This window comes from Saccopteryx leptura, chromosome 1 (genome assembly GCF_036850995.1).
Source record: "Saccopteryx leptura isolate mSacLep1 chromosome 1, mSacLep1_pri_phased_curated, whole genome shotgun sequence".
NCBI classification, from domain to species: domain Eukaryota; kingdom Metazoa; phylum Chordata; class Mammalia; order Chiroptera; family Emballonuridae; genus Saccopteryx; species Saccopteryx leptura.
In genome coordinates, this window is record NC_089503.1 from 315,128,899 (window position 1) to 315,139,454 (window position 10,556).

At 52.0% G+C, this 10,556-nt stretch overlaps 1 protein-coding gene across 2 annotated transcripts in view; it reads right to left on the bottom strand.

Annotated features, from left to right (window-relative positions):
- Positions 1 to 1,960, bottom strand: part of SCUBE1 (signal peptide, CUB domain and EGF like domain containing 1) — a 137,141-nt gene extending 135,181 nt beyond the window's left edge. For both annotated transcript variants that reach the window (XM_066358614.1, XM_066358613.1), the window contains exon 1: positions 1,777 to 1,960. In XM_066358614.1, coding sequence (XP_066214711.1) covers positions 1,777 to 1,864 — 88 coding nt within the window. In that variant the 5' untranslated portion in view covers positions 1,865 to 1,960. The remainder of the gene's footprint in view (positions 1 to 1,776) is intronic.
- Positions 1,961 to 10,556: the final 8,596 nt, after the last annotated feature.

Consider the following 10,556-nt stretch of genomic DNA (forward strand, 5'->3'; position numbering starts at 1 on the left):
ACCCCCAATCTCCCACTACTGGTGTTCTTTCATCTGAGGATGAAAATGAATGGCTGCTAGCCAGAGGGCAGTGGGGCCACCTCTCAGGACACCTTTTAGATACAACCTTACGTGGGGGCTGGGGAGAGGGCAGGTGAGTTCCAGGAGAGAGGGAGAGGAGCCACTGGCCATTTGTTCCTACCAGTCCCCTGCCATGCTCCCTGGCCGGGGCAGAGGCCTCCCTCCACAGGGGCACCCAGCCTTCCCATCACAGGCTATGACTGGTTTGTTGCCCAGAATAAGGCTTCGGAGGGGTAGGGATGGGAGTGGAGACAGACACAGACACAGAGGAGACAGAGAGATGGGGAAAGGCACACACAGGAGCAGTCAAACAGGGTTTCAGGACCCCAAAGCCTAGGAGAGACACCTTTGGACAAGGGAGTGTGGGCAGCAGGGCCCAACTTCCTAGGGTTTGGGGAGGCACATGAAAAACCTCTCAGCTCCAACTGTGGAATAGTTGAAATGGCCTGGCATCCTTACTTAGGGCGTGACTCCCAGGAATAGACTCCTGTGGCCAAACACAGACCTCAGGGAGCCCAGTGTGGCAGCCAGGGAGGTGCCCAAAAAAAGCCAAGGAGAGCAAGAGGGGTAGGTAGGACCCTCCCCTGACCTCTCTGTACCAGGGAGAAAAAGGGAGGAAGCACATGGGAGGGGAGACCCTGACTTCAGCTTTGTGGGAGAGCTCCTAGATAACCAGGAGAGCAGGAGGAGAGGGGTGGGAATGGTAGGGTCCCTGTGAAATCCTGGGGAGCCCCTACCTCGCCCCTGCTGCCTTCTCCAACCCAGGCTGAATGCCGGTAACCTCCTTCCTTGGTGTCTCCTGCTTCCTTTCCTCTCCTGGACCTCCCTGCACATCTTGTCCCATGTCTGGCATGCTCTCCCTTTGGTTCCTACCCAGCTCCGTCCCTCCGTGTCTGTATGTTTGTCTTTGCCCTGCTGTCTATCTGCCCATCACTTTCCAATCATCTCCACCCATCTCTTCTTCCCTCTGTATTCCTCCCTGTCCTCTCATCTCTTTCTCTGGCGTGCCTGCCTCCACCTCTCCTCTCTCTCTTTGCCTTCTCATTCCTTAGTCCTTCCGTCCATCAGTATCCAACTGCTCAGTCTTTTCCTCTCCTGCTGCCTGTTTACCTCCTCCCTCCCTTAGCCCCCCTCCTTCCCCCTCCAGTCTTCCATCTTCGGGTATCTTTTCTACTCTTCCATGTCTATCTTTCTCTGGGTTTCTTCTTGTGTCCTTTTGTGTGTTCCCTCTGGTCTCCTTCAGTCCGTCTGTCCCTCCATCCACCAACCCCCATTCCCTTTCTCTCCACGCCCGTCCTTTTTCCCTTGGCCACCCCATCCAGGTCTCCTCTCCGAGCCTCCATCCGCCCACGCTCCTCTCTCCCATGGGGGAGCGCCCGTCCGGCTCCGCGGTCCCCACTCCTCTCTCTCGGTCCGCGCTCCGGGGGCCCCCTCGGCCTGCCGTCGCGCTTTCTTTCTTCCTCCGGCCTTCGCACTCCTACTCCGCCCGGGCCTTAGCCCACCCCACCCCTGCTGCGGGCCCGCCGGGCTTCTGGAGCCCCGGGCCACACGGGCTGCGGGGAGGGGGCGCCCCGCGCGGGTCCCAGAAGTTACTTTTCAAAGAGGCGGGACAGGGCACGGAACCGCGAGGGTTGCTGCCCCCACGGCAGCGCGCGCGGGGTAGGGGACCCGCCCGGGACACTGCCGCCGCCGCCGCCCACTGGGGTCGGGGCTTACCTGGGAGCCCGCTGCCCCCCGCCAGCCGCCCGCGCGCGCCCAGGGCGATCAGCACGCACAAGTGCCAGCGCACGGCCGCCGCGCCCATGCTCGCTGCGGCCTGAGCCGGGCCGGGCCAGGCGTGCGGGCGAGCTGGGCGCGGGGATTCCCCCGACCTGCCGCTCGGCTAGCGCTCCTAGCTGCTGGCTCCTCGGCCACGGCTCGGGCTCGCAGCCACCAAGCCGGCGCGGCTGACGAGCTGACAGCCGCGCGTTCATTGGCCTGCAGCCTTCGGGGGCGGGGCGCCACGCGCGGCCGGCCAATGAACACTGGCTGCCAGGCCGCGGGGGAGGGGCGGCGCGGGAGTCCGGACTACCCCCACCCCTCTCCGCGGGCGGCAGGTGGGGGGTAGAAGCCCGGGGCGGCTCCCGCAGCCGCGGGGTGCACGGGCTCCGCCAAGCTGTGGCTAACACCGAAGCCTGCTTCCTCCCCTCCCTCTGTCCGCTTCTCGCCTGCATCCTTACTCCTGTCATCGAGGGTGAGAACCCCTGCAGGGGGCAGCACCCCTCCACCCCCGGCACACACACACTCAGGGTTGATGAGGGGGCTTGCCAACCTGTCCTCAGAGGCGGAGAAAGGCCCGGCAGCATTCATTTGTAGGAAAAGAAATGCAAACGCGCAGAGCGAATCGTACTTTCATCCATTCCGTAACGGTTTGTTGAACACCTACTGTGTGCCAAGCGCAGGCAAGACAGCGAAGTACGCAGACAGAAAAACTATCTGGAAGATCGGTTTAAAATTTACGTTTAAAACGAATGAACTTTTTACCACTTCCCAAAGGACAGTGGCTCATAAGTGTGTTTGTCATAGGACAATCACAGAATCCACGTATGGAAGGAGCGCAGAGAAAGCTCCGTGTGGGACAGTATCACTTTGCGATGATCAGTCTGGGTCCGGCCGCCCGTCTGCTGGCCTGACCTCTCAGGCAGCAGTCTGATGCCCTGAGAATGCCAGGCCTGGGACTGCGCCAGGGACAGACCCTGCAGGGCAGGGAAAGTATCAGGTCATTCAACCCAAAAACTGCTTTCTAGCCTGGCCTGGGTTCTACACCTGACTCCTGTCGGCCTTTGGTGCTTGAATAGGACCCCCTCCCTTCCCAGGCCCCTTGAGGCTCGGCTGGAAATAAACGGCCCCTCTCAGCCCCAGTCTGGATGCTTTAAGGGAAGAAAGTTCAGCAAACCCCAAAGCCCATCTCCTTGACAACCACCAATAAGAGCTCCTTTTTTCTTTTCCTGCTCTCCCCGCCTTACTCAAAGACAAGACTTTCCTCTTTTTGTCCACTCTGCCTGCATTAGTCTGCGCACAGCTTCCCACTTCACACTAGCCTCCTTCCCTGCCCCCAACACACACACACACACACACACACACACACACACACACCCTCCAACACACATCCTCAAATATGCAGACATATGCTCTCACACACACATTCACACACTTCATATAGCCTCAAATGTACAAACTCTCTCACACACACATTTATACACACACTCACACCCTCAAACACACACACACACACACACACACACACACTCTCTCTCTCTCTCTCTTTCTCTCTCTCTCTCTCTCTTATTCCTGCACTCACCCTCACAGAACCATCTGTAGCCCATCTCCAAGCCTCCAAGCCCTGGAAAATTCATCTGTGGCCAGCCACTCTCACCCCCACTCTGACTTCATATCACAGATAGTTTATGGCGCAGGCCTGGTGGCTGAAACAAGGGGTCCTCCCTTCAGGGGGCAGTCAGAAAGGGCCAGCCTGGCTGTCCAGGGATCGCAGGGGAAAGAAGTGCTGCTTTTTTTCTTTAGTAAGCCTTACCCCTCACTCCCTCCCACCCCATCACTGTAGGCATTTCCTTCTACACAGTTGCTCTTGGCTGATTGCTTAATTTGAGACATCCCATGATCAGGCTTTATTTTGTCCTCTTCTTGGTCATATGGCTTTGGGTTTCTGGGAAGGGAGGCTCTCCCAGAATCACATGTTGTTTTTTGTGTTCGGTAACAGGACAAGAAGTTTGGGTTTGGGGGATTCATTTTAGGAAGCAATGCCCTCTGATGTGCCTGTCCATCAGGCACCCATACCCTAACCCAATCAGGTGTTCCCTAAGCTTGGTGACAGCAGGGAAATCTTCCAGGCTCTGTTTCCTCAAATCAAGGAGGGAATGGAGGCAGGGTGATTGGAATGTGGACCCCTGAAACCCGGGGCAGCTCTCACTCATACCAAATTCTAGTCCCCAGCCCACCCTGCGAAGGTGTGCAGACAGAAGAAAGGAGGTTCCTGCCACAAGGAGGTCATGTCTATGCAGAGGAGTCAAGGAGCAGGTCAGGAGGAAGGTGGAGAGGAGACACACTTGTAAGCCCCCAATGAAGGCACTAAAGGAGGCGACAGAGAGATAGGTGGTCGCTTCTGCCCAGGGGGCAGTCAGGGAGTCCTCCCAGGACACATGACCCTAGAGTTGGGCACAAAGTATGAGGAGGTGATTTTTCTGATGGTCAAGAATATGCCAAGGTCCTCGAGAGAAGGTGGGGACCGAGGAGCAAATGTCCTCGAAGCACCTCGTAAACTGTAAAGCACTGCACACATGTGATGGTGACATGATGGAGGGCTGCTCATAGGGGCAGTGTCTGTGCCAGTGGAATGGGCTGGTGGGGCACCATATGCCTGGACTCCAGCAAGAGGCATCTTGCAGTCTTTAGAGACTGAGCTCAGAGAGTGGAGGCCCGGGGAGGAATCAGACATTCTGTTTGGAAGGGAACATGCCATGGCTCTACTTTACCTTCCAAACAACTGGCCAACAGGGCACCCTGCATCCTCCCTAGTGGTCGGTTCTATCCTCGCGGTACTGCTCACTGGCAGGGAGGTCCCACAGACATCCTGCTTTCACACAGCTGAGCCTTTGCCTGAATGCCTCCATCTGCCAGCCATACCTTTTCCCCCCTTCTTCACAAGGCTTGCTGCTCCCCTTCTGCTCTCATCTCAACCCCTAATCCCAAGCAGGGTGTAGGGCCTCTGGGGGGCTCCCACAGATCCTGGGGGGGGCATCAACATCAGAATACAGCTCACCTTGAGTTTCACATCTATTTTCTTCCAGACTAGGGGTTTCTGAAGCAGGGCTCACAGCTAATTCACACCTGGTGCCACAGCTACCAGATGAGGCCTAAGAAATTATTGTTGAATGAATGAATGAATGAATAAAGGAACAAGACAGATATCACTTAACTGAGAATGTGTATTGCTCCAAAGAGTGGAGAAAGATTCTTTGGCTATTTGAAGGGGCCTTGAGGAGTGAATCCAATTGCCTACCCTCTCCAGCCACCACCCTGCTCTGTGCCCCTTGGAGAAGGTGGGCTGGCTGGCAGGAACGCTGTCCTCCAGGGCCCTTTGGCTCCCCCTGCTGACACCTTGCAGAGATCTGAGGAGGAGCGAAGGGGACAGGAAGAGGTGAGTGACTCTCTTCCTTCCAGGCACACACAGCCTCTGTCACCCTGACTCAGCCTGCTGACCCCAGTCCTTAGTGTCAGAACACCTGACTTAAAAAAATGTTCTCAGGAAGAATTATTTTGATTGATGACAGTTGTGAAAGTTCTTTGAGAAAAATACAATTCTCTGCAAGCATAAAATGTCATTAATAAGATGGTAAGCCTCAATCTAGATGACTTTACAGACTTTTGTCATCCTTTCTTATTAAAAATGAACTGTCATAAAAATACTTCTGTGTTGCCCACTTCTTTATATTGTTAAGGGTAAATTTTTTACCACCCCTTGGTGACCCTCTGCCCTATAGGCTGCTTTTTTTGGCTCAGGCCCCCACCTGCCAAGTGAGGGTCTCCGTGCCCAGAACCCTGGGCATCTCCAGCTCAGGTTCCAGACCCCTCTGAAACGACCCACCTGAGTTTCAGTCCTCAGAGTGCTCCAACCTCCCCACTGCCTCCTCTCCCAGGCATCTCTGTGTACCTGGCACTGCACTCAGATGGCCTGTCCATTGTGTCATTTAATCCCAAGAGGTAGATACCACCACCAACCCCACTTTACCCCTGAGAAAACGGATGCTCAGGGCATTTGCATGGGACAAGGACAGAGCTAGCAAATGGCAGAGATGGGATTTGAACCCAGGTCTATGTGACTCATGAAGATACACTCTTTTTTTTTTTTTTTTTTTTTTTTTACAGGGACAGAGAGATAGAGTCAGAGAGAGGGATAGATAGGGATAGACAGACAGAAACAGAGAGAGATGAGAAGCATCAATCATCAGGGGTTTTTTGCGACACCTTAGTTGTTCATTGATTGCTTTCACATATGTGTCTTGACCGCAGGCCTTCAGCAGACCGAGAAACCCCTTGCTTGAGCCAGCGACCTTGGGTCCAAGATGGTGAGCTTTTTGCTCAAGCCAGATGAGCCCGCGCTCAAGCTGGCAACCTGGGGGTCTCGAACCTGGGTTTTCCTCATCACAGTCTGACGCTCCATCCACTGCGCCACTGCCTGGTCAGGCTGAAGATATATTCTTAATCATCACCTCTGAATAAAACCCCTCTAAGGCTCCAAGGGCATCAGAGAGCTCCTCATGGAGTGCGCCAAGTTTTACTTTTTTGGATTCAGTATTGAGCAAAGCTGTTTTTACTAGTGGCCAGACACATTGAAACAGTTCACAATTCACAGGGTTGATTTTAGGTGCTACCCAGTTTTATGTCCTCTCATCTTGCTAACAGGACCCCCAACTTTTTCCCACCTGGAATGACAATACTTTGCTTTAGCGTGTTGGGTGGGATTGTGTAGAAATGGAAAATGGGGGTGATATGACATACACATGCACCCTCTTACAGAGGCAGATTAAGGTTGGTTGAGGCCCCAGGTGCAGAAGAAAATATTAGGCCCCTTAAAAAAGAGAGAAAGACAGAAAAAATAAAAATACATGTTAACTATATTTTAAAATAAATGAAAAATATTATGTACTATTAATATTAAAATTGCACATATGAAACCAAACTTGGTGTCATTAGAAGAAAGTGTACAGTTGGGGTTTTGCGGGGCCCTTCAGAAGTCAGGGCCCAGGGCGTGCTCCCGGTGCGCCCATTGTTAAATCCGCCTCTGTCCCTACAGCTCTGGGGCCAAGGAGGGCGCAGGAGAGAGGGTGACACCGAGAAGGGCTTCTCAGAGTCCCCTAAACAGACTGCGAGCATGGGAGACATTTCCTTCTTACCATGTTTGAGCGGAGCTTTGCAATTCACCAGGCATGTGCCTACCCAGTACCTAGGGCTGTGCTTGTAAAATTGACTCCTGCTGTAAGTTCATAGACACATGGACAGGAATTCCCTCCCCTTGCAATGCCTTTCCCGCTTCTGTGTGCTTGCAGACCTAGACACAAGGCTCAGCTCAGGTGCCCCCCCTGCTCGGGGCCTTGGGAAGTGAATTCAGCTGGCCATATTCTCCCAGTCACCTCTATCCTGTGTGCCCTGTGTAGAAGCTAGGACACCAGCAGGACTGCCATCCTTGGGTATCCAGAGTGAGTGACGTGGGGCTCTTTGGCCTTAAATGATCACCCATCATGAGTACTGGTTCAGTTTGAAACCAGAAACTTATTGACTAGTAGAACTATTTTCTGCTTAGGTCAAGATGTTGGGGTGTCCAGATTAGACTTCCTGGTCACCTACTATCCCTTCACCTTGGCCCAAGGCTTCAGTGGTGAATGGGTGGCTCTGGCTGGGCTATTCATTTTATCTCATGCCTCTGGCCATATAATTGGTCTAGGCAAGGACATGTGACTAAGCCCAGCCAATCAGATGTTTTCCCTGGGATTCTCTGAGTGAGGCTGGTAGAGGGGTGTTTTCTTTCCTATGTGGGCATAAAGCAGTAAGGCTGGGTGTTCAGAGATGCTTGTCACTGTGGTGCTACCATGGTGTGGACAGCTGGCCTGAAAGAATGGATCCACCAGTCAAACAGAAGCAGAGGGAAGAGATGGGGAGGGAAAAAAGAGAAAGAGAGAGAGAGAGAGAGAGAGAGAGAAATCTACTAGAGAAGGGAGGGGAAGGGGAAGGATGGACCTGACAGTGTTTGAGGCCCTGGTTAAGCCATTCCTTCTGCTCTGAAGACTAGCAGTTATGCTAGTTTCTGTCACTTGAGCCAAAATAGTCCCATTTAATCAATGGGTAGGTTTGGGTGATATCTCCATGATATGCCACAATCAACAGATAACACGTGCCAAATCCTGGTCTAAGCACTTTACATATATTGTGACATGTAGTCCCTCAGCTACCAGATGAAGTAGGCACTGTTATCCTCATTTACAAGTATGGTTGTGGGATAAAGAGGTTAAGTGACTTGCACAGAGTCATGGAACAGTCAGAAATGAATGAATGAATGAATGAATGAGAGATTTGCTCTTGGTCACAGCCAATCAGAGTCAGAATGAGAAGGAGCTGTGGGCTCCTGATTCCCTGTCCAGGTTCCTTGATATTCCCTCTGTCCTGCAGTCTTAGATGTTCAATGGTGGGGTGGAGGGAAAGAGCAGGGTCAGGACTCGAATCCATGCTCTGTCACTCACTTGCTACGTGGCCTTAGGCAAGCCACTGCACCTCTCTGTGACTCAGTATGTTTACTGGTAAAACCGAGCTAAGAATGCTGACCTCACAGAGTGGGTGTGAGAATCTCATAGGATCACACGTATAAAGTGCTGGGCACAAGGTAGGCACTGAGCACATGGCAGACAGATAGTCCATTCCGTCAAAAAGTACCTGCCTTGTGTGAGACACTGCTGTAGGTGTTAGGGACAGTGGTGAGCAGGCCAGACTGGATACCTGTCTTCCTGGAGCTCTCCATTTCAGGGAGGTGGACAGCAAGAAAAGAGAAATAAGGAAAGCCCATGTGGGGGGAGGGCTCTGCAGAGGGTTGAAGTAGGGAGGTGGGGCACAGCTGACGGTGGGGAGGGGGCACTGTAGGTGGGGGTGGTCAGCCAAGGTGACTCTTAAGAGCTGATACTTGTATTGGGACCTGAGTTTCAAAAGGAGCCACTGTGCCAAGATGAATGGGGGCAGGGTGGGATGGGAGACTGGTTGGAAGTCTGTCTCAGAGAGTCATAGAGTGGATGTGATCTTCAAATGCTCTTGGAATTCTTTCTCTTTTGGAGCTATAATGGAGCCTGTTCCGAGTCCTCTGTACCGGGATGTCCTGCGTTGCCGAGTCCTCGGCACCAGGATGTCCTGTGTTGCCGAGTCCTCTGCACCAGGATGTCCTGCGTTGCCGTATCATGGCACTGTGTCGGAGCTGCGGGGTGTGGGAATGTGGGCTGTGCTTTGAGCGCAGGTACAAGTATGCCCTCACCACAGGCCTGCCTTGCAAGTGCAAAAACATCTTTCACATAAAAATGAACATTTTCTCCCCCAATAAGAAGTCTTGTATGTTCAACATAGAAAAGACTTATTAACTTTCTGCTCTATTTCTTTCTAGTATATTTTCTATGAGCATATGCATTTTTAAAAAGGAAATAATTCACATTGTTGTGTAACCATCCCCACTATGCATTTCTAGAACTTTTTTTATCATCTCAAAACTGAAATTCTGTACCCATTAAACAATAACTCCCCATTCCCCCTCCCCACCCCCCCATTCCTGGCAACTACCAGTCTACTTTCTGTCTCTATAAATTTAGTATCTCATGCAAGTGGGATCTTACAATACTTGTGTCTGGCTCATTTCACTTCATGTGATTATTTTCAAGAGTCATCAGACTTACAAGTTGTAATGTGTATCAGAGTCGTATTCCCTTCTAAGGTGAACTGATATTCTATTCCATGTATAGGAAATATTTTGTTTATCTATTCATCTATGGACAGACATTCAGGTTGCTTCTACCTTTTGACTATTGTGAATAATGTTGCTATGAGCTTGAATGTGCACATATTGGGTCAAGTCCCTGATTTCCACTCTTTTGTCTATATGCCTAGAAGTGGAATTGCTGGATCATGTGTAAATTCTATGTTTAATTTTTGAGGAACTGCCATATTGTTTTCCACACTTACTGCAGTGTTCAGTAACTTACTGCAGTGTCCATATTGTTTTCCACACTTACTGCAGTGTTCAGTAACTTACTGCAGTGTCCATATTGTTTTCCACACTTACTGCAGTGTTCAGTAACTTTTGACAAATGCACCTTCCTTTGTCATTTCTGCCACAATCAAGGTAAAGAACACTTATGGCACTCCCAAATTATCCATTTGCACTTCTTATCAGTTGCCCCAACCCCATAACTCAGGCAATCGCTAGTCTGATGTCTTTGACTGTGGGTTACTTTTTGCCTGCTCTAGAACTTTATACGGACGTAATCATGCATAATGATGAACTTCCTCCTCCTCCTCTCTCCTCCTCCTCCTCCTCTCTCCTCCTCCCCCTCCCCTCTCCCCCTTCCCCTCCCCTCCCCTCCTCCCCCCCTCCCCCTCCCCCTCCCCCTCCTCCTCCTCCTCCCACTAGAGGGCTATAATCTGCCCATCTGGGGCATTTACTCTGTTGCTCAGCAACTGAGTTCTTCTTAGTGTCTGAGGTTAAGCCCATGGAGCCATTCTCAACTGGCTGGGACCAACTTGCTCTAATTGAGCCTTGCTTCAGGATGGAAGGAGAAGAGAGAGAGAGAGAGAGAGAGAGAGAAGCGAGAGGTGGAGGGGTAGAGAAGCAGATGAGCACTTCTCCTGTGTGCCCTGACCAGGAATTAAACCCGGAACATCCACACACTAGGCCAACACTCTACCACTGAGCC